Source organism: Micromesistius poutassou (genome assembly GCF_964030765.1).
Source record: "Micromesistius poutassou genome assembly, chromosome: 21".
NCBI classification, from domain to species: Eukaryota; Metazoa; Chordata; class Actinopteri; order Gadiformes; family Gadidae; genus Micromesistius; species Micromesistius poutassou.
The window spans coordinates 2,745,791-2,769,592 of NC_140291.1; the positions used below are offsets into that span (position 1 = coordinate 2,745,791).

The window sequence follows — 23,802 nt, forward strand, 5'->3', positions numbered from 1 at the left end:
CAGGAAATACTTTGGACATTATCTTTGTGTTGTAATGATGTATTTTATGGTTCCTTCTGAGGCGGTGTGTGTGTGTGTGTGTGTGTGTGTGTGTGTGTGTGTGTGTGTGTGTGTGTGTGTGTGTGTGTCTTTGTCTGTGTGCAGGTGTGCATGTGTGCATGAGTGCATGTGTACGTGTATGTGTATGTGTGTTGTTCTCTAGTAGCCGGGCAGCAGCGTGGACTCTGACCCGGCTGCAGTGGGTGGGGAGCGGGAGAGAGAGAGCATGAATAGATCTTATTCTTCCTCTTCTGACGACATGAGAACCAGGCTGGCCCGCTGTAACGCAAATCGTCCTGACAATGGAGCCAGTTCAGTCTGCAAGCATTCAGAGTCCCCCAGAAATACTACATGCATATGACACTCCAAGACTATAACATACACAGTTAATGATAGCCCCTGCTACTACTACTACTACTACTACCAACTTCGGCTTCACTGTATGTAGAGGCATCGCTATTAAAAGACGACACACTCATATAAACACTCATAACAAACAGAAACACGCGCGGTATTTCACTTAGTGCTGGGAGGACATGACAGTTCAGTCCCGGGAGCGGGCGGAGTCACAGACACTCCCCGTTCCGGCCTCCCCCCGCTGTCACGCTCGCAGCCTCGCACTGCCGACTCGCGGAACACCGACACACAGAGACCCGAGGAAGTGGCTGTGATTTGAAAAACAGTAGACGTGCCAGGAGGAGAACTCTTCAGAGGAACTACAGTACGACGTGCCGGGAGAGGAGGGGGGGGGGGCTCGTCGCCAGGAGGGTATTCCGGGTTATTTCTGGAACATGGACTAGAACCGCGGACCGCAGATGGAAGCGCGGAGAAGTTTTCTGTGGGTCCGACTTCTGCTGCTCGGGGTGGCGGGCGCGCTGGCCAGAGAAGGTGGGTCGTCGCTCTCGCTCAGGGACGCTGTTTTTAACCCAACTTCATGATCGGTTTTAAAACACTCTTGCCGTGGTTTGAGCAGACCGTAATGGACGGGGCAGGTTACTGGAATTGTGTGTGTGTGTGTGTGTGTGTGTGTGTGTGTGTGTGTGTGTGTGTGTGTGTGTGTGTGTGTGTGTGTGTGTGTGTGTGTGTGTGTGTATGTATGGGAGTATGGGAGTATGAGTGTTGGAACTCGACCCAAAGAACGAGCGTGATATTCTTGGCTCGACAATGACACACGCCACATTCCTGCGCGACTCCGCATTCGCCTCGGTATCTCTCTCCTGGGGCTAACCCCCCTAGCCCCCTATCCCACCCCACCTCCCAAACCAACAACTCGAACCTTCTCGTCTCTAACCCCGGCTATACCCACTGAGCCTACCCTTCCCTTACCCTACTAACTAACCCTTCTCCTCCCTAACCCAATCACCCCAAGCCAAGCCAAACCTAACCCCCACCTGTCCCTAGAGGTAAATTACCTGTCGTAAAAAAAACAAGATTTGTTGTTATTGTTGTTGTTGCTGTTGTGTGACTGTTGGCTCCGCGCCGTACCCAAACGGGTCAGTTAGTTGGTCAGATACCGAGGAACCTGATTGGTGACTCGTAGATTGGGACAATGGCACCTGTGCGCGCAGGCAGCGATCAGCGTTCGTCTCGCGTCAACAACCACAACAAACCGACAGTTGGCTCTTTGTGCGTCAAGGTCTCGTGGCGAGAGACGGAACATTGTGTGATAAGGGACAGTTTAGGGTCAAGTCCTCCTCTCTCTGTGTCTAGAGTTATGCACACACACACACACACACACACACACACACACACACACACACACACACACACACACACACACACACACACACACACACACACACACACACACACACACACAGTCAGACACAAACCGACACACACGCCAAAACAATTTGGATTATTTAATTTATGTCCACCTTACTACAAAATATTTAATGTAACAGGACATACTTGTGACAACTTGTCACAAGTATGTACAGTACGCGTAATGCAGTGCAAAAAGTAACACACAAACAAACCCCCATCACGGGTTAATGATTGCCGATCTCACACACACACACACACACACACACACACACACACACACACACACACACACACACACACACACACACACACACACACAGATAGTCAGTTAGAGACCGTTGATATTTAAAAGCTATTGATGGACTGACAAATTCATGTTACTCAGAGGAGATATTGCTGTTAAAAACGATGCTGCGCTTTGTAGTCGCACGCACGCATGCAGCCACTCACACACACAGTAGTGAGGCTGTTGTCTGGAGGCTGTGGCTGGCCTCTGATTATTGAATTAATGATTAACTTATTGACCCTCAACACTCTAGAAGCACTGAGTTCTGAAGCTCAGCTGTATTCTCTGTGTTCATGGTTCTAACGGCTGGTTCTATCCCCTGGTTTTGAATGATGGCTCTAAAGCCTGGTTCTAAAGGATGGATTGTTCTAAATTCTGGTTGTATAGGATGGATCTAAAGGCTGGTTCTAAATAATGCTTATAAAGCCTGGTTCTCTACTATGAACTAACATGAGAAGTGATTGACATCATCAAATGTTACAGATTGGACCAAATGACCCAGATGGTGGTACCTGAACAACAGTACTAGTTAGTATTCACCACACATAGACGTGAAGGACCCGAGCGTCTAATTGTTGGAAAGTGTTCCCTAGATTGGGCATGGAGCGCAACATTCACGGGTGGTCGCTGGTTCCCAGAAGCGTTGAGCCAGAACTTGACCTCAACGTGGACCTCAGACACAACAGAGACGTTCAGACTCAGAGCTCCTTATCAAAAGTGAAAGTGGCCACACAGCAGAGCTGGGGTGTAAACAACAATAAAGTTCAACCGTTGAAAACATGGAGAGGGTTGAGTTCAAGCGTGTAATCGAGTTTAAACATAGAGTAAGAGTTTAAACATGGAGAAGTTTAGAGATAGTTGAGTTAAAACATGGTGTAAAGTTTAGCGACAGAGTTGAGTTTATACGTTGAGTTTATACGTTGAGTTGAAACATGCAGTAGATTTGAAACTCAGAGTAGATTTGAAACAAGTAGTGGAGTTGAAACATGCAGTAGAGTTGAAATATGGAGTAGATTTGAAACAAGTAGTGGAGTTGAAACATGCAGTAGAGTTTAAATATGGAGTAGATTTGAAACTTGGAGGAGATTTGAAACACGCCAGTGTGTTGTGTTGTCGGTTGAAGACAACGGAGAGTAGTTCTGCAGGCTTGCATCGTTTTAGCCTAGACTTTGCTGTGTGTGTGTGTGTGTGTGTGTGTGTGTGTGTGTGTGTGTGTGTGTGTGTGTGTGTGTGTGTGTGTGTGTGTGTGTGTGTGTGTGTGTGTGTGTGTGTGTGTGTGTGTGTGTGTGTGTGTGTGTGCAGGTGCATGCAGCCTACACAGCTTTGTGAGTTTGAATGGTACAGTACAGACCTGTTTCTCTGGTCGCTTGTGCAATAGCTACCTGTTTGTTCTTTTAGAGATGGAATGTAATCGTGTGTGTGTGTATGGGGTTGGTGGGGGAGGAGGGATGTGTGAAAGGTGAATCTCGGGTCTGGTTCCTCCTCTGTGAAGACCAGGAGGAGGTGCTGTTGTTGACTCCCTCCACGCTCTGCGGTTGTTTACTTTCTACAACTGGGTAAACAACGTCCTGTTTGCACATGAGGCAATGGAGCTGTCGCAGTCCCTGAGCGCTTTCTCTCTGGCTGTCTGTTGCCACGGAAACCCTGGACTCATGAGTGTGTAAACTTGTCGTTAGGGGTAGTCAGGAGGATATTGTCTCCTAGCACAATGCTGATGGTCTCCATAGTGATGCTCTCCATAGTGATGGTACCCCCCCCCCCCCCGAAAGCGATGGTCTCCTGGCAATGGTCTCGATCGCAGTAGTCTCCGTAGCATCTTTCTCCACGCAATGGTCTCCATAGCCATGTCCTCCATAGCCACGGTCTCCAAAGTAATGGTCTCCAGCTCAGGGTTAACTTAACTTTTAGAATAAAAATGTATTATGCCTTGGCTAAAAGTAAGACTAACATCATCTAGTATATTTTATAGCATTATATAATAGAACGTTTGAAATAATGTTGAATTGCTCGACTAAAAGGTGTTTAATAGTAATTCCTGTTATTATGTTTAATAGCATGATTCGCAGAATTATTATTATTAATATACATGTAATCACATGCTTAATAAGATGGCTTATAATAGCATGTTTATGAGCAAGACTCACATCTTTAATAGCATGCTTCATACAAATCTAATAATTGATTTAGTTGTACCTTTTTTAAATGGCACGAAACATTTCAAAACAAACAACACTGTTACGCTCCGCCCCTCTGCCCCACCCCGCACCTGAAAACAAACACTGCAGAGAGACCAGCTTCTCAGCAGGGAGTAGCTTAGCGTTGGCGTTGTGCCAGGGCACAACAGTGGTACAGCCCACTCTGGACTTCTAATGTTTACTATTTATTAGGGTAGCACAACGTTTATCCTCCGAAGCGAAAAACATATCGTTATGCCCCCTCCATATGGTGTTGGATGGGGTGCATTTGGGTCAAGGTTAACACAGAGGTGTGTGTGTGTGTGTGTGTGTGTGTGTGTGTGTGTGTGTGTGTGTGTGTGTGTGTGTGTGTGTGTGTTCGTGTTCTGCTCGCGGCGGAGTTACTGTGATACTCTACTGTGGGGATTGGAAAGTGGCTTATCAGCATTTATATTGATAGGTAGGACAGTCTATGTATAGCGGTTGGCACTGTAAATGATTCAAACTTCAGTGTAAATGGTTGCGCTTTTGGTTTCAGGGTGAATGGACCGGTTCTCAGTTCAGTTAAATGGCTCTTGTTGTAGTGTAAATGGTTCAGGTTCTGGTTGCGTGTGTTCTCGTTCTGCTGTCTTTTTTAACAGTCTGTGTATATGGTTACAGTTCTGGTGTCATTGTAAATGGTTCTGGTTTCAGTGTGAAAGGTTCTGATCTCAATGTTACTGGTTATGGTTCCAGTATGAATGGTTCTGGTCTCAATATAAATGGTTCTGGATTCAGTGTAAATCGTTCTGGTTCTGGTCTCAGTGTAACTGGTTCTGGTGTAACTGGTTCTGGTCTCAGTGTAACTGGTTCTGGTGTAACTGGTTCTGGTCTCAGTGTAACTGGTTCTGGTTCTGTTTTCAGTATGCCTGGGAACGAACATGAAGTTGGACCTGCTCTCCACCCTGGAGAACCACTATGAGACTCTGCGGCTGCTGTACACCGGCTGTCAGGTCGTCCACGGCAACCTGGAGATCACCCACCTCCACGGGGAGCCCGACCTCTCCTTCCTCGAGGTGCCACACTTCCTCCTCCTCCTCCTCCTCCTCCTCCTCCTCCTCCTCCTCCTCCTCCTCCTCCTCCTCCTCCTCCAAATGTCCTCCACCTGCTCCTCCTACAAACCTCCATACTTCTTCCTCCTCATCTTCCCTACCTGTTCCTCCTCCTCCTCATCCTTCTCCTCCTCTGTCCACTCTTCCTCCTCTTCCTCCTCCTCCTCCAACTTTCCTCTGCATACGGTTCTCCGGGTGTCATGTGATGTTCCGAAGGCCACGTCAAGGTCATGCGTGGCTCTGAAGGCCATTTCAAGGTCAAGCAAAGGTCACGTGATGTTCTGAGCGGTCGTCTGTGTGTGTGTGGCTGTGCAGGGCATCGTGGAGGTCCAGGGCTACGTTCTGGTGTCCCACGTGACGGTGGACCTCATTCCTCTGGACAACCTGCGCGTGATCCGGGGGAGCCAGATCTACGGCGCCAACTACTCCCTGGTGGTCCTGAACAACACCATGGGCCCGAGAGGCCCCGGGCTCCGCACCCTCCGTCTGCGCAGCCTCACAGGTGAGGACTCGCCCAGGTGACCGGATCAAGACCGGATCGAACTGGATCAAACCGGATCTGATGGTTCGGGGATTCTAACCCTTCTGATCCGGTAGTGTTGGTGTCTGTTCTCTAAAGATTGTGGCAACCCGGCCCGGTCCCAATCAACGTGATGCAGAGCACCTGAGGAAGCCTGCTTAAAAGGCAGGCTTCCACGTCCATTCGGGGCTCTCTCGTGGCTGGGGTGGATGGAGAGTCCAGCCGTTGTGGCTGCGCCACGCAATCATCTTTGAGTTCTTTTATAAGAAAGACTTATTGTTTAATTAAACGTGCCGTTGTGGCTAACACCCAACCGAAGTCGAAAGTGACTCACGGGTCGGGCGGACCACAATCAAAGCTTACAAGCTGAATTGGAGGAGCTCCAAAAAAAGTTGCTGTGTAACCACGTTTTTCTGGAAAAACAACTCTACAAAATCTAGCAATGGTAGTCGTTTTTTAGCAATGGTAGTAGTTATGTCATTTTAAAGTAGTGCCAAACGTGACAGTAGATAATATACTATGCAAACACTACATTTCACATGTACATTTAACATGAGTACAGCTCAAGTTCTGAGTCCTAGATGACTAGACTAACTAAAGCCACACAACTGGGCAAGGTACGTCACATATTCCTTGTTACTCAGTGAAGGATGATGTTATTATAGTAAGGTAAGATAAGATAAGATAGTCCTTTATTAATCCCCCTTAGGAGAAATTCACAAGTGACCAGCAGTACAGTGGGAAAAGAGAGTGCAAAACAAGAGTATATATACAAATACATTTACCAATTGAAATAAAATATAATAAAAAACTATTTGAATAAGATAAACATACTATATACATGTAACTGTCCGTTTGTAGGTGACTTGTGCATTAAAAAAATATATATGACTATAAGTATAAATTTTCATAAATAATGAAAATGAAATAAACAACAAGGTTTAAACAACAATCAGTCCTGAGGTGTGGGGTTTAGTCCTTAATCAAGTCTAGAAGAGAGAGTGGTACTTTCTGAAAGCATTCATTTATCTCAGAGAGGATTTACTCTCTCACTCTCAACCTGGCCTAGAGAGATCATCCTGAAATACGGAGACCTCTCCTCTCCCAGCCTCTCCTCTCCTCTAGAGCCCTCCCCTCTTCTCCCTCTCCTCTCCCCCTCTCCTCCTCTAGAGCCCTCCCTTCTCCCTCTCCTCCTCTAGAGCCCTCCCCTCCTCTCCCTCTCCTCTCCCAACCTCTCACCCTCTGCTTTGGAGACCTCAAATATTTGAGGAACTCTGACACTATTAACCCGCATGATTAAAGGCAAATATTCTTCTCCCCTTTTCCTCCTCCTCTCCAACCCTCTCCTGCTCCTCTATCCTCATCTACTCTTTCTCTCCCCTCTCCACCTCCTCCTTTCCGCCTCCTTTCTCCTCCTCCTCTCCAACCCTCTGCTCTTCTCTCCTTTCCGCCTCCCTTCTCCTCCTCCAATTTTGGTAATGACCAGTGAGGGTAGTGCGCTCTCTCCTGTGATTGGCCAGTTTTGATAATGGAATATATACTGTATATATATATATTCATCAACCAACGACCTAAGATCCATACAATATGGCTGATGATGATGGTGTGTGTGTGTGTGTGTGTGTGTGTGTGTGTGTGTGTGTGTGTGTGTGTGTGTGTGTGTGTGTGTGTGTGTGTGTGTGTGTGTGTGTGTGTGTGTGTGTATCAGAGATCCTGCTGGGCGGGGTCTATATATGGGGGAACACCCAACTGTGTTTCCCGGACCCCCATAAAATCCTGTGGAGGGACACGCTGGATCAGAAGAACACCAACAAAGGGCAGTTAACCCTGCAGGCCAGCGCCGCAAACTGTAAGTACACCTGTTGACTGTGTGTTTGGGTGTGTGTGGGTGTGTGTGCGTGTGTGTAATGTATGTGTAATGTGTGTGTGTGTGTGTGTGTGTGTGTGTGTGTGTGTGTGTTTCAGGTCCAAGGTGTAACTCTGAGTGCAAAGAGGGATGCTGGGGCGAGACCCTTCAGGACTGTCAGATTGGTGAGTTTTGATTGGTCCACAGCCACTTCCTTATTAATGAAGTACTTCTTATCTTATCTTATAGGTGTATGATTCACTTTTCTATGATTCACTCTCTCTCTCTCTCCCTCCCTCTCCCTCTCCCTCGCCCTCTCCCCTCCAGCCACCCATGTCCATTGTACAGCAGGGTGTCTGCGCTGTAAGGGGAAGCATGCCAGTGACTGCTGCCACATGCAGTGTGCTGCCGGCTGCACCGGACCCAAGGACTCAGACTGCCTGGTATATACACACGCACGTCGCCCGTGCACACAACACACACACACACACACACACAGTAAAGAACTCAACATGCTTCTGCGTGGTTTGTCTGAATCCTTTTGCAACGCACAGACCCATGCAACAATTGTTGCGAACATTTTTCAATCCATACCATCAACGCAGCCTACCCGACCAATGTGCGCAACCGCTGTGGATAACGGATCACAAACAAACATGTCAAAGGTGGAGCGATAACACAAATTCAATGTTTATTAATAGTCAAAGCCAAACTACGTTGGCTCGGCTGTAGCATCGCAGCTGATAGGTTGCGCACGCAGCTCACAGCTGCAGCTTCTGCGACGTCCAGGTGCACGGACGGCGTGAGTGCAGTGAGTGCCTTTTGATTTGATCCACATGTATGTGACACGGCGCTGAAACCGTGTTCACCGGGTCGCGTTGATGCCGCAGCCACCTGCTCGTGTTTCGCTAACGTGCCGCAGTCACCCGAGCATGTACAGACCTTTAGCCCACAAATGCATGCACAAGGCAAACAAACATGCACGGTCTGAAACACACCGCAAAGACCTTGTACATGCTTTACACACACAAACACGCACACAAAGAAAAGCGGGCACCTAGCAACATACACACACACACACTCACTCGCACGCAACGCAACGCGTAGTCCACTATCGGTGGTGTGTGACGATGTTCAGAGGGAGTTTCTTCTGATAAGCGATAACATCACTCTAGTTACTGATAAATTCAACATCCGTGCAATATCGATGTATTTACTTAATGACTTTAATTCATCAATTCAACATTAAAGACGTCAGACTGGACTTGGAACTTCTCAGACTGTAGAATGTGGGTTCAACCACCATTTTGGAAGTCATTTTTGAAAAAAACATACTGAACACACAAGATACTCACACGAGACAATGACCGTGTGTCTCTCCCTCGCAGGCGTGTCGTCACTTCAACAACAGCGGGGTGTGTAAGGACAACTGTCCGGCACCGAGCATCTACGTGCAGTCCACATACCAGTCCGTACCCAACAAGTACAAGAAGTTCAGCTTCGGTGCCACCTGCGTCAAGACTTGCCCTTGTAAGTACCCCCCCCCCGCAACCAAATTGAATTAAAGGTGACATATTATACCATCAGGCGTGAGTTGTGATTAGCCGTTACAAGCCTGTTTTGAAAATGTGCCTCTTCTGACATCACAAGTGAGCGTGTCCACCTAGATGTAATGGCGGATAGATGAGCAACGTTTGCGACGGTTCACTGGGTAGGCTGGTGGACTGATCTATCCAGCACACATCTAGGTGGACATGCCCACTTGTGAAACGGCTTGTGATAGCTAATCACACTCGCACCTGGTGTGTGTGTGTGTGTGTGTGTGTGTGTGTGTGTGTCTGTTTGACTGTGTGTGTGTGTGTCTTTTTGACTGTGTGCGTGTCTGTTTGACTGTGTGTGTGTGTCTTTTTGACTGTGTTTTTTTGTGTGTGTGTGTGTGTGTGTAGACAACTACCTGAGCATGGAGGTGGCGTGCACCATGCTGTGTCCCACGCACAACCAGGAGATGATCGTCGTCAACGCCGACGGCTCCGAGGGTCAGAAGTGTGAAAAGTGTGAGGGGGAGTGTCCCAAAGGTGGGTCTGCGTTAGCGTGTTAGCGCAGTTAGCTTTCTAATTCTAACCGCACCTGTCCCAAAGGTGGGTCTATTGTCGTTTCTCAATACCAAGTACGCAGACTACGTTCTCGCGGACTTGGAAGTACGTACTTCGTAGTCCGGACTTTCAAGTACAAACTTCCGAGAACGCGAGTACGCACTCTGCAATTGGAACAGCAGCGGACTCGATGATGCATCCTGGGATATTTAACAGTCCCAAGTCCACACGAGTCCCCTCCGATGCATCCTCGGTAGAACGGCCTCATCGAGAACGCATCGAGAACACTTCCGGGTTTTACGACAGTCCAAGTACGCGAGTACACGTACTCGCGTACTTGGAATTGGAACAGTGCTTGGGCCACCACTGATGACGTTTACCGAGAACGCAAGTACACAAGTATGCACGAGAACGCAAATTGAGAAACGGCTTATGTTAGCTCAGCCCAGTTAGCGTGCTAAATGCTAAACTGCACCTGTCTGTATGGTGGCGGGTCCACGTTCTTGCCAGTAGCACGCTAATGCGTGTCAGCAGTGTGTGAGTATGCTAATGCTTGTTCGTCCTGCTAGCCTGCTCGTTTCTGTTCAGCGCTGTAGCGTGCTCGTCTGTTCACCCGTCACCTTGGTGTGGTTCAGCCTGTAGTTTACCCCAGACCAACCAGTTCTGCAGCTTAGGTGTTCTTCCTTGTTTAAAACTATTCTTATCTGGCTTGTTTTGAATGTTTTGAGTAGTAGTAGTAGTAGTATTAGTAGTATTGATCACAGTGTGTGATGTTTTAGTAGTAGTAAAAATCCTAGTCACCGTCACAGTCGTACTAGTATAATTATTAGTAGTAGTAGTAGTAGTAGTAGTAGTAGTAGTATTAGTAGTATTGGTCACAGTGTGTGATGTTTTAGTAGTAGTAAAAATCCTAGTCACTGTAGTAGTAGTAGTAGTAGTAGTAGTAGTAGTAGTAGTATTGGTCACAGTGTGTGATGTTTTAGTAGTAGTAAAAATCCTAGTCACCGTCACAGTCGTACTAGCATTAGTACTAGTATAATTAGTAGTAGTAGTTTAATGTGTGTGTGATTTTTGCAGTGTGCTATGGCCTTGGGATGGGTAGCCTCAAGGGTGTCACCATGGTAACCTCCTCAAATGTGGAGCAGTTCAACAGCTGCAAGAAGATCTTCGGGAGCCTTGCCTTCCTCCCACAGAGCTTCACGGGGTGAGTCCTCTCAGCCTGTGACATCACTTCGACACCGCCGCCGTATCGCAGTGATTTTAAACAGAGAAGAAAAATAACAACCCGCTTATTAACCCGCTATTATAAAATTGTGTGTAACCCTGAAGACTGCAATTGCTTTTGATGTTAATAATTACATTTCATGTGAACAAGATTTGCAGGCCATCATCATTTTTTAAGCTGTCGTTTAGTATTTGCCATACTTGTTGCCAGCCTATTCATCATGCCGGTCTATTATTGGCAATGCATTTCAATTTATGAACCAAACAACAAAATGCATAGTAAATTCTGGACTTTATCACGTAATAGGCTTTTATTATTAAGGCAAAACAGAAAACTTTTGAAACATTTTTTAAGGGTTAGTTACTTCAAATCTTCAAGTAACACGCATATAATAAATACAGAACAAAGGCTGATCAGTAACCGCCTACACCAGGGTTTAATTCGGGTCATTTGGGCCAATTACTTAATCCACTTATCTCTAGTTGAGACATCAGGCAGGCAGACAGACAGACAGACAGACAGACACAGACAGATTCCAGCTCTTGTTTACGAGGCACTCTCTTGAGATTCCTTAGAATCACCAGAGAGAGAGAGAGAGAGAGAGACATTCTGAAAACCTGAACAACATGAATATCTGGTATCTAGTAAAATGAAGGGGGAGGAGAGAGGGGGGGGGATAAGAGGGAGGGAAGAGAGGGAGGGAGGGAGGAGAGAGGGATTGAGGGAGGAGAGAGAGATGGAGGGAGGAGAAAGGCTAATGAGCGTGTTGCCTAATATGTTATATATATGTATCACAAGGGAATGCTGCTGTATATGTTGTTGTGAAAAAACCTCTGCAACATCAACATCCATTTCTGCTAAATAAAATCCGGAAACCGTAGACCATCTACGACGTCATTGTTACATTTATTTTTTTACACCTATTGGTCCAATTTGGAAAAATTGCAAACAGATTCTGGAGCAGCCCTCTCTTCGATTAGAAAATATCCAAGCGTGACGGTACCCCTTACATGTCCTTTCAGAGACCCGAGCACCAACACATCAGCGCTGACCCTGGACCAGCTCACAGCGTTCCACAACCTGGAGGAGATCACTGGTACGACCTCTTCCACAACCAGCAGCGCTGTTATTCATGTTAATTATTATTTATTAGTTACCTACAATCAATATTATCTACTATTTTCATTTATCATTTGAGATGATTCATATTCTGTACATGTTTAGTGCAAATGTTATTTGTATTATTCATATCATTCATCTATAATACTGTATATATGTATATGATCATCTATATGGTATAAGTGATCTATAACTATATAATTGATATTCTGAATGTGTACAGGCTACCTGTACATTGCGGCGTGGCCGGAGGAATGGAGCGACATCGGCGTGTTTAAAAACCTGCAGGTCATCAGGGGAAGGATGCTCTACAAGTAAGACTGCCTGTCTTGTCTGCCTGTCTGTCTGTCTGTCTGCCTGTCTCTCTCCTGTCTATTTTAGTTTCCTTGCAGCTGTCTTTCCTCTGTCTGTTTTGGGCTCATGTCTATCAGTCTGAGTAGCTAATCATTAGCTGTCTTTTCTCTTTCTTTCTTTCTTTCTTTCTCTCTCTCTCTCTCTCTCCCTCTCCCTCTCCCTCTCTCTCTCTCTCTCTCTCTCTCTCTCTCTCTCTCTCTCTCTCTCTCTCTCTCTCTCTCTCTCTCTCTCTCTCCCTCCCTCCAGGGGGGTGTTCTCCCTGGTTCTGCAGGACCTCAACATCACCTCGGTGGGCTCGCGGTCCCTCCGCAGCGTGAGCGGGGGTCTGGTCCTCATCCACAACAACAGCCGGCTGTGCTACACGGCCTCCCTGCCCTGGGACACTCTGCTGCACCCCAGCCAGGGGCCCACCCGCATCCTCAGCATGAACCAGGACCCCCAGCTCTGTGGTACGGGCCCCTGGCTCTGTGTGTGTCTTTATTAGTGTGTGTGTGTGTGTGTGTGTGTGTGTGTGTGAATCTTTATGAATCTTTATGTATAAACATATTTATAAAATGTATAACTATATATTTGCGTGTGTTTGTATGTATAATGTGCATTTATACTGTGTGTGTGTGTGTGTGTGTGTGTGTGTGTGTATATATACTGTATTTGTGTGTCTAGAGGAGATGGGCTGTGTGTGTGTGTGTGTGTGTGTATAATGTGTTAATATATTTATATATACTTTGTATTTGTGTGTCCAGAGGAGCAGGGCCACGTGTGCCACCCGCTGTGTAAGGGGGGCTGCTGGGGCCGGGGCCCCCAGCAGTGTGTCTCCTGCAGCGCCTTCGAAAGGGGCCTGGAGTGTGTGGAGCAGTGTAACCTCTACGAGGGGTGAGACTTCCTTTTTTGACCCCTGACCCCCCCGACCCTGACCCTGTAACCCTAAAACTAAAACCCACCTCATCTCGGACACAGCAGTCGTACCGTGAACATTTTGGGGGGAGACGGCGCAGATCCTCCTGGGCCTGAAGCCAGGACTGCAAGGTGCGGAGTTGTGCGCCTTGTCTCCGTTGGAGAGAGGGGGATTTTAAGCAGGGTATTTACAGTAACAGTGGCCTGTCCCAAAGTGGCCTCTATCAGTGTTGACTTGAAACCTTTTACATAAACCACTTTACACTTTACTAGTGCTGGGGCTGAGTTTGTGTTTACTAATTATACACTTACACAGTGGCGGAGCCAGACTTTTTTTCAAGGGGTGGCAAGGGGGTGGCCGAGGCTTTATAGGGGGGTACATATTGAATTGTTGAAGGGGGGGGGGGGGGGGGGGGGGGGGCGAACGCGGGAGGGGTGGCCAATCGGGTTCCACCACTGCACTTACAGATCCCACCATGGTCTGAGCTCACCTGCCTGCTACTTTTGGTATTATTCTAAAGTCGCTGTTCTACTGATATTGTTCTATAAGTCTGATTTGTGAGATTGTGAAACACTGACCGTACCAGGGGGTGAGGGAGAACATCCTGCTAACCTCGGACCCCCAACGCTACCATGACCCGTAACAATACCCCAAACCTACGATGAGCCTACCCTTTTGTCATCACTTTTGGCTCTTTTCATCCGTGGGATACTTAGTTTGTCGTGACGTGTGTGAACTTTTTGCCACCTGCATTGACTCTGTTTCAACAATCCAAAGCCATCAATAATCAGTCATAGCGCGGAAATGTCTGGTCACGGTCAGACGTCTAAAGTGGCGAGGGGTGTTGCGTTGCAGGCCCGTGCGGGAGTTCGAAAAGGACAAGGCGTGCGGTGCCTGTCACTCAGAATGTCGCCCAATCAACGGCTCCGAGTCATGCTATGGCCCGGTAAGATGATTGTTTATGTGCTATTTTCAATAAGGGCACGTTGAAATAACTCTTACACTGAGCAAACACTGTTCTTATTGTATATTATAATAAAAATAACAATAATCATTATAAAACAATTGTAAACAATTAATCAAAAATTGCAGTTATGATTTAACTTTCTGAATATATCCTGATAAACCGTTATAGAGGTATATACATTTTATATCAGCAACGTAAATTTAAGTGTGTCTGTGTGTGTGCGCATGTGCGTGTGTGTGTCTGTGTGTGTGTGCGCATGTGCGTCTGTGTGTGTGTGTGTGTGTGTGTGTGTGTGTGTGTGTGTGTGTGTGTGTGTGTGTGTGTGTGTGTGTGTGTGTGCAGGGTGCGGACCAGTGCCGGGAGTGTCTGAACTCCCGGGATGGGGAGGTGTGTGTGGAGCGCTGCCCCAGCGGCGTGAAGGAGGAGCAGCACACGGTGTGGAAGTACAGCAACGCCTCGGGACACTGCCTGCCCTGCCTCACCAACTGCAGCCTCTCGTAGGGACACACACACACACACACACACACACACACACACACACACACACACACACACACACACACACACACACACACACACACACACACACACACACACACACACACACACACACACACACACACACACACACACTGCCTGCCCTGCCTCACCAACTGCAGCCTCTCGTAGGGACACACACACACACACACACACACACACACACACACATAGACACACACACACTGCCTGACCAACTGCAGCCTCTCGTAAGGACACACACACAGACAGACACGCACACACACACACACACAGACACACAGACACACACTGCCTGCCCTGTCTGACCAACTGCAGCCTCTCGTAAGGACATATACGCACACAGACGCACACACACACACACACACACACACACACACTGACAGACTGCAGCCTCTCGTGAGAACATCTTCACGCACACACACACACACACACACACACACACACACACACACACACACACACACACACACACACACACACACACACACACACACACACACACACACACTGTCTTCCCTGTCTGACCACCTGCAGCCTATGGTTAAAACACAGTCACACTCCCTGTCTGTGTGTTCCAGGTGTTCTCTGGTCGACGAGCGAGGCTGTCCTGTTCCCACCAATACCGGGTGAGTCTGACCATCGGGGAGGTCATAACTACGCTCAACCAATTGTTACCGGCAAGGAAGCGGAAGTGCCCCTCAACCATAGGAGTCCGGCTACCACGCAAACACTTTGGTTCCGCCCTTCCGCTTCTAATGCTAATGCCTTGTATCACAACAACATGAGACCGTAATAATTGTGATAAATAATAATGTGATAAATAAAACTCAAAAATGTAAATGAATGACCATAGGTTTTAGCTAAAATAGTGGAAATAGTGGTCTGATTTTGAGTGTACCACACAATCATAGGTCAATATGCAAACACAGAGTGTTTGAGATGCGGCTAAAAAAGCTTCTCAAAATGTGTATATATATATATATATATATATATATATATATAATGTGTGTGTGTATATGTTTATGTGTGTATATGTTTATGTATGTATATATATATATGTGTGTGTGTGTGTGTGTGTGTGTAGTCCAGGGACGACCATCGCGGCGGCCCTGGGCGGGGTGGTCCTGTTCCTCATCCTGCTGGCGCTGCTCGTCTTCTACCTGCGGCGGCAGCAGAAGCTCCGCAAGAAGGCCACACTGCGCCGCATCCTGCAGGAGCACGAGGTGAGGGGCATCGTGGGACATGTAGTCCGTCGGCTGTCTGACTTACAGCCCAAACCTCTTTGACACGGCATTTTAAGACTGAAGATGCCAATTTCCCCCCACACGTCGTTATAACAGCTGCCCATGATATCAATGTCAGAGTTTGTTGAATTTTTACTTGTTTGTATTAATTGTCTTCGCAAATGGTGTCTTTGCGTGATTAGGGATTACCATACCTTTTTTTTTTTAACATTATAACAATTATTATGATTATTTGTTTTTTATTATGATTATTATAATAGGAAAACCCATGCTCTAATTATTATAGAATTACAATTATTATGATTATTTATTTTTTATTTTGATTATTATAATAGGAAAACTGCTCTAGAGACTTGTTAGTCAGTGAGTCAGTAGACGTGGGGTTCCAGACGTTGTTCTTCTGACCCTGTGTGTGTGTGTGTGTGTGTGTGTGTGTGTGTGTGTGTGTGTGTGTGTGTGTGTGTGTGTGTGTGTGTGTGTGTGTGTGTGTGTGTGTGTGTGTGTGTGTGTGTGTGTGTGTGTGAGCAGCTGGTGGAGCCGCTGACTCCCAGCGGCGCGCTGCCCAACCAGGCCCAGATGCGCATCCTCAAAGAGACGGAGCTTAAGAAGGTCCGAGTGCTCGGGTCCGGGGCGTTCGGCACCGTGTACAAGGTGAGAGAGGGAGAGCTGGAGGGATCGTGTGTGCGTTCAGGGTGTGTGTGTGTTTGTGTTTGTGTGTGTTCAGGGTTTGTGTGTGTGTGTGTGTTTGTGACTGAGTGAGTGAGTGATGCATGCCAGCCGTTTTGTGTCTCTCCTCACCATGCGTTCACCGTGTGTGTGTGTGTGTGTGTGTGTGTGTGTGTGTGTGTGTGTGTGTGTGTGTGTGTGTGTGTGTGTGTGTGTGTGTGTGTGTGTGTGTGTGTGTGTGTGTGTGTGTGTGTGTGTGTGCGTGCGTTACAGGGTGTGTGGGCTCCAGACGGAGAGAGTGTGAAGATCCCCGTGGCCATTAAGGTGTTGAGGGAGAACACGTCTACCAAGGCCAACAAGGAGATTCTGGACGTGAGTTCTTCCTTCATTCCTCACTCACTTATTATTCAAAACAACCTTGTCGTGATTGCAGACCTACTTAAAGTGTATTAAGATACATTTTGTTAAGGAGCAGGCAGGGGTTAAAGCTCATCTTGCACTAGGATGCCAACACATTGGGGATCGAACCCAGAACCTTTCAGCTGGGGGTCCAACACCCTAACTGTGCGTTCACACCAAAAGCGGTGTGAATATTCGCACCGCGTGCAAGCACCTCGTAAGAGTTCAAATATTTCAACTCGAAAGATTTGCCTCTAAACGCACCTTTGCATTGACTCTGTATGGATTTGTATGGGGTATCCTGGAGCCCTAGTGGATACCGTTTGCTACTCCTGACTCTGAAAAACACTCAACAAGTGTTTGTCTCAACAAAACAAACAAGAATTAGTTTTCCTTAAACCTAGGTTGTGCGTCACCTTGCACTTGTTCTGCAGTTAGTTTAATTGTCTATTGTGTAGAGCCCAAAGCGTGAGTCCGGTGAATTTTGTTTTGTAGTGCGACACAAACAAGAACTAGACTCTTTCAACAAAACAAAGCACATAGAGCTCGAATGTAGAGGGGCAACATTTGCTCGCTTCAAATAAGAAACGGTTAAATATTTTGGAATCGGAAAATTGAAAAACACTTTTGAGTACGTCGCGGCTCCGACGTACGCGTGTGTCTTAAATCACTCTGGATAAAAGGCACATCTAACATCCAACAAAATAAATATATACAAAGTAAAACGGTTTACCCCGCCCCTCCCCGTGTCCAGGAGGCGTACGTGATGGCGGGCGTGGCCAGCCCCTACGTGTGCCGCCTGCTGGGCATCTGCCTGACGTCCACGGTGCAGCTGGTCACCCAGCTCATGCCCTACGGCTGCCTGCTGGACTACGTCCGCGAGAACCAGGACCGCATCGGCTCCCAGTTCCTCCTCAACTGGTGTGTCCAGATCGCCAAGGTAACCGCAACGACCGGCCGAGGATCAACCTTGTCGTTATCATCATGATAATCTTACTAATAATAATAACAATAATAATAATAATAGAAGCTATTCTGTATTGCCCAATAGCAGCCTACTACCCTATACCACTAGGAATTATTATGTATTATTATATATGGTTTTTTTATTCTACCAATACTAGCTGTATCTGCGATGGGAGGTACGGCCCACTGCGATGTGTTGTTTTAAAGGTCCCATGACATGCCACCCAGGTGTGCGTGTGATTCGCTGTTACAAGCCGTTTTGGAAATCTGCCTCTTATGACATCACAGGTGGGCGTGGTCCACCTAGATGTATGACGGATAGATGAGCAACGTTTGCTACAGTCCACTGGGTAGGCTGGTAGACTGATCTATCCAGCACACATCTAGGTGGACACGCCTACTTTCTGCCCCTTATGATGTCATAAGGGGCAGATTTCCAAAACACTTGTAACAGCTAATCACACCACACCTGGTGGCATGTCATGGGACATTTAAAAATAGATTGATGAAATGTGTATGTTTATTTATATATATATATATATGGATATGGATATGAATGTACTAATAATGTATTGATTTAATGTGTGTATGTATGTATGTATGTATGTATGTATGTATATATATATATATATATATATATATATATATATATATGGATGGATATGAATGTACATTTTAATAATGTATTGATTTAATGTGTGTGTGTATGTATGTATGTGTATATATATAGATATATAGATATTGATATATAGATATGGATGTAGAGTTTAATAATGTATTGATGTAGCGGTTGTATGTTTGTATATTGACGTGTATATAATATATATATGTATGTATGTTATGTATTGACGTGTATATAATGTGTCTCTCAGGGTATGAGCTACCTGGAGGAGGTGCGTCTGGTTCACAGGGACCTGGCGGCCAGGAATGTTCTGGTGAAGAACCCCAGCCATGTGAAGATCACAGACTTCGGCCTCGCCAGACTGCTGGACATCGATGAGACCGAGTACCAGGCAGATGGAGGGAAGGTCTGTCTATACACTATATTATACACTATATATATATATATTCAAAATGTATATATCTATGTATAGGTTGTGTTCAAACTATGTATGGTGTGTGTGTGTGTGTGTGTGTGTGTCTTTCCTGACTTGTGATTGGTTTTTTTCAGGTGCCAATCAAATGGATGGCCCTGGAGTCTATCCTTCACAGGAAGTTCACCCACCAGAGTGACGTGTGGAGCTATGGTACAACCCCATCAGTAGTAGTATTATTATTATTATTATGTACTTTTTCACTTCACGCTCTTCATCATAGTCATAAAAATATTTTTGGGGTTTAAGCACCATGGTCTAGTCACTGTGGTATCAGTGCTGGTCACCACGGTAACAGGCTACGGCCTCAGTGGTAACAGGCTGCAAACGCCATGGAAACGGGATGCAGTCACCGTGGTAACAGCCTGTGTTTGTTTGTTTGTTTGCCCGGTACCTTGTCCAGGTGTCACGGTGTGGGAGCTGATGACGTCCGGGGCCAAGCCCTACGACCTCATCCCGGCGCGGGACATCCCGGACCTGCTGGAGGGGGGCGAGAGGCTGCCCCAGCCCCTCATCTGCACCATCGAGGTCTACATGATCATGGTCAAATGTACGTCCTCACCCTGGGGGGGGGGTCGGGACCCTGTAACATCCCTGTACCGGGGGTCTGGACCCTGTTCAACAGGCCTCTACCGTCCCGTACCTGGAGGGTCGGGACCCTAACTCGTACCTGGGGGGGTCGGGACCCTAACTCGCACCTGGGGGGTCGGGACCCTGACTGGTACCTGCGGGGTCGGGACCCTGACTGGTACCTGGGGGGTCGGGACCCTGACTGGTACCTGGGGGGGGTCTGGACCCTGACTCGTACCTGGGGGGGTCGGGACCCTGACTCGTACCTGGGGGGGGTCTGGACCCTGACTCGTACCTGGGGGGGGTCGGGACCCTGACTGTTACCTGGGGGGTCGGGACCCTGTAACATCCCTGTACCCGGGGGTCTGGACCCTTCAACAGGCCTCTACCGTCCCGTACCTGGGGGGTCAAGACCCTGTAACGTCCCCATACCTGTGGGGTCGGGACCCTAACTCGTACCTGGGGGGGTCTGGACCCTGACTTGTACCTGGGGGGTCGGGACCCTGACTGGTACCTGGGGGGTCGGGACCTGGGGGGGTCGGGACCCTGACTCGTACCTGGGGGGGGTCTGGACCCTAACTCGTACCTGGGGGGGTCTGGACCCTGACTTGTACCTGGGGGGTCGGGACCCTGACTGGTACCTGGGGGGTCGGGACCTGGGGGGGTCGGGACCCTGACTCGTACCTGGGGGGGGTCTGGACCCTGACTCGTACCTGGGGGGGTCGGGACCCTGTTGCTAAAGATGAGGTCACAGGCTGAGCACCACTAGTGGAGGCATGTCTCTACGGGCCCAGCTGATTGGTTTGACGTGTTTGTTTTGACAGGTTGGATGATCGACCCAGACAGCCGGCCGCGCTTCCGAGAGCTGGTCAACGAGTTCAGCCTCATGGCTCGCGACCCGTCCCGCTACGTGGTCATCAAGGTAGGAGGGCGGGGTTTGTGGGGGGGTCGTCATCACCCTGTGTGAGAAGCTGTTGTTTAAAAAGAATGAGGTGCTCTTCACGTCATTCTAACGACCCTAACCATGCCCTCCTCCCTCCTCTCCTCCTCCCGTCTGCTCATCCTTCCTCACACCCATTACCCCCTTTCTCTCCATCTGCCTCCTTCCACTTTCATCCCCCCCATCACCTCCTCCTCCCACGTCTCCTGCTCCTCCTTCCTCACACCCACTACCTCCTCGTTCACCTCCTTCCTCTCTCCGCTCTTCCTGCTCCTCCTTCCTCCCACTCCCCTACCTCCCTCCCACTCCCCTACCTCCCTCCTCCTCCTCTCCTCTGCCTCCCCGACAGAACGAGGAGCAGAGGAGTCTCACCTTCCCGGTGGACAGCACGTTCTTCCGGAGGCTCCTGGAGGAGGAGGGCCCGGACATGAAGGACCTCCTGGACGCCGACGAGTACCTGATCCCCCAGCCCAACATGTACGCCCGCACGCAGGGGGACGGCGTGTCCACCGCCGGACACTCCAGGCACCACTCCTACCGGGTCAGTAGGTCCATGACATCACCGCCACTAGTCCTACCGGGTCAGTAGGTCCATGACATCACCGCCAGTCCTAAAGGGTCAGTAGGTCCATGACATCACCGCCGCTCCTAAAGGGTCAGTAGGTCCATGACATCACCACTAGTCCTAAAGGGGTCAGTAGGTCCATGACATCACCACCAGTCCTACTGGGTCAGTAGGTCCATGACATCACCCCCAGTCCTACTGGGTCAGTAGGTCCATGACATCACCCCCAGTCCTACTGGGTCAGTAGGTCCATGACATCACCACTAGTCCTATTGGGTCAGTAGGTCCATGACATCACCGCCACTAGTCCTACCGGGTCAGTAGTTCTGTGACATCACCGCCACTAGTCCTACTGGGTCAGTAGGTCCATGACATCACCGCCAGTCCTACTGGGTCAGTAGTCCTGTGACATCACCACTAGTCTGACTACCGGGTCGGTGGGTCAGTGACATCACCTGCACGGTCCTCCAAGCCAAGTCTTCACTTCATAAGCACTGTCCTTAATCCCAGTGACAGGACTCAAAGGGCTTCACTATAAGCTTCATTATAAGAAGTCCCCCAAACGTTCCAATACGTTCCAATACCTAGAGGGACGGAACACAGCAGAGCGATCCCTCCAGCCTACAGTGGCCACTAACCCCTACTAGGGCGGACCGATTTGGAGAAATAATCGATTTGCGATTATTATTTGTGATCAATATTGCGATTGCGATTTAATATGCGATAATAATATATGTATTAAATTCCTTATGTTCTGTATTATTCACAAAAAAAGGCCATCATTCTTTAGTATGACCAACACAACAATGGAAGCAGTCGACATAAAAACTCTCTCTTTTTTTTTTAATCGCAGCCTTTGCATATCGCGTTCTATTACATCGCGATTTCGATTTAGAATTTGATTATTCGTTCAGCCCTAACCCCTGTGTCTGAATCAACACTACTCCTACAGTGCTGGCAGATGGATAACCCCTGCGCTCTCTCTCTCTCCCCCCGCCCCCCCCCCCCACCCCCCACCCCCCAACAGAGTACAGACCAGGGTCTGGACGGGGAGCCCCCCATCGGCAGCCCCTGCACCATGTACTCCTCCATGAGCACGCTGGGCCGGGCGCAGTACCCCACCCTGCCCCTAGGGGCCAGCCCCTCCACCGGCGGCTGGAGCTCCCAGTACCCCACGCTGGCGCGCAGCCCCTCCTCCGGGGACCCCTGCGACTCCGTCTTCCTGGACGACGCCACGGGGATGCCCGTCAGTCCCGGGCGCTATCGTCACGGCGACGGCGGCGGCTGCCACGACGACCTGATGGAGACGGACGGCCCGTCCGCCGGCGTGCATCATCTTCCTCCTCCTCAGCAGCATCACCATCATCATCATCACCCTCATCACTCGTTGCCGCGGCGGCATCAGGGGTACCACCAGAGCAACGCCACGCCAGGTGAGAGCACGGATTCCGTTCTGGCATTAGATGAAAACATATCTAGATATGAGAAAATGATAAGATTACACGACTGTGAATTTGTACTTAGGCATTGCTTCTTGAGTACCGCAGTGTCCGTGCTGTTTATACGTTTAGAAGATAACTCTCTCTCTCTTCCCTGCTCCCCTCTGTTCCCTTCTCCTTCCCTCCTCTCTCCTCCTTCTCTCTATTCCCCCTTGCTCTCCCCCCCCCCCCCCCCCCCGCCTTCTCCTCCCCTTCATCTCCACCTTCAATACTCCCCATCACTCTCCCCTCCCCCTCCTACCTTCTCCTCCCCTTCATGTCCTCCTCTCTCCTCCTTCTCTCTACTCCCCCTTCATGTCCTTCCCTCTCCTCTCCCCCCCCTTACCCTCTCCTCCCCTTCACGTCCTCCTCCTCCTCCTCCTCTCTCCTCCTCCCCCCCTCCCCCCCCCAGAGTACGTCAACCAGGAGACCCGTGAGCTGCGGCCGGCGGTCCCGGACCGTCCCAGCACGCTGCCCCGCAAGGCCCTCCGCTCTGAGCCCCGCCACCTCCCCAACGGGGGCCTGGCCCCCGGGCACAGCGTGGAGAACCCCGAGTACCTGGTCCCCCTGGGGCCCCCCACGGCCCCCAGCTCCCCCGCCTTCGACAACCCCTACTACCTGGACCTTCTGGCCGGCGTGGAGGGGGGCGGCTCGGCGGCCCGGGGTGAGGTGGTGGCGGGCGGCGGCGGCGGCGGGGTCAGGGCGGGGGAGAGGCAGCTTAACGGCTACATCACGCCCACGGTGGAGAACCCGGAGTACCTGGGCCTGGCGGACACCTGGACCGGACATACCTGATGAGGGCGGGGGTTGGGAGGGGGGAACTGGGTGCGAAAATGTGAAATTTGGTACAGCAGAACAGGTGTGTGTGTGTGTGTGTGTGTGTGTGTGTGTGTGTGTGTGTGTGTGTGTGTGTGTGTGTGTGTGTGTGTGTGTGTGTGTGTGTGTGTGTGTGTGTGTGTGTGTGTGTGTGTGTGTGTGTGTGTGT

The 23,802-nt window shown here is 49.0% G+C and overlaps 1 protein-coding gene across 1 annotated transcript; it reads left to right on the forward strand.

Moving 5' to 3' along the window:
• The first annotated feature begins 675 nt into the window (after positions 1 to 675).
• Positions 676 to 23,802, forward strand: erbb2 (erb-b2 receptor tyrosine kinase 2). The gene is made up of 27 exons (XM_084486031.1): positions 676 to 927; positions 5,170 to 5,321; positions 5,673 to 5,859; positions 7,586 to 7,726; positions 7,843 to 7,908; positions 8,051 to 8,166; positions 9,112 to 9,253; positions 9,670 to 9,798; positions 10,894 to 11,020; positions 12,064 to 12,137; positions 12,384 to 12,474; positions 12,761 to 12,963; positions 13,258 to 13,387; positions 14,265 to 14,355; positions 14,719 to 14,873; positions 15,474 to 15,521; positions 15,980 to 16,118; positions 16,668 to 16,790; positions 17,079 to 17,177; positions 17,959 to 18,144; positions 19,043 to 19,198; positions 19,342 to 19,417; positions 19,668 to 19,814; positions 20,659 to 20,756; positions 21,124 to 21,315; positions 22,367 to 22,772; positions 23,230 to 23,802. The coding sequence occupies exons 1-27, from the start codon at positions 855 to 857 to the stop codon at positions 23,610 to 23,612; spliced, it is 3,930 nt and encodes a 1,309-aa protein (XP_084342157.1). The 5' UTR covers positions 676 to 854; the 3' UTR covers positions 23,613 to 23,802.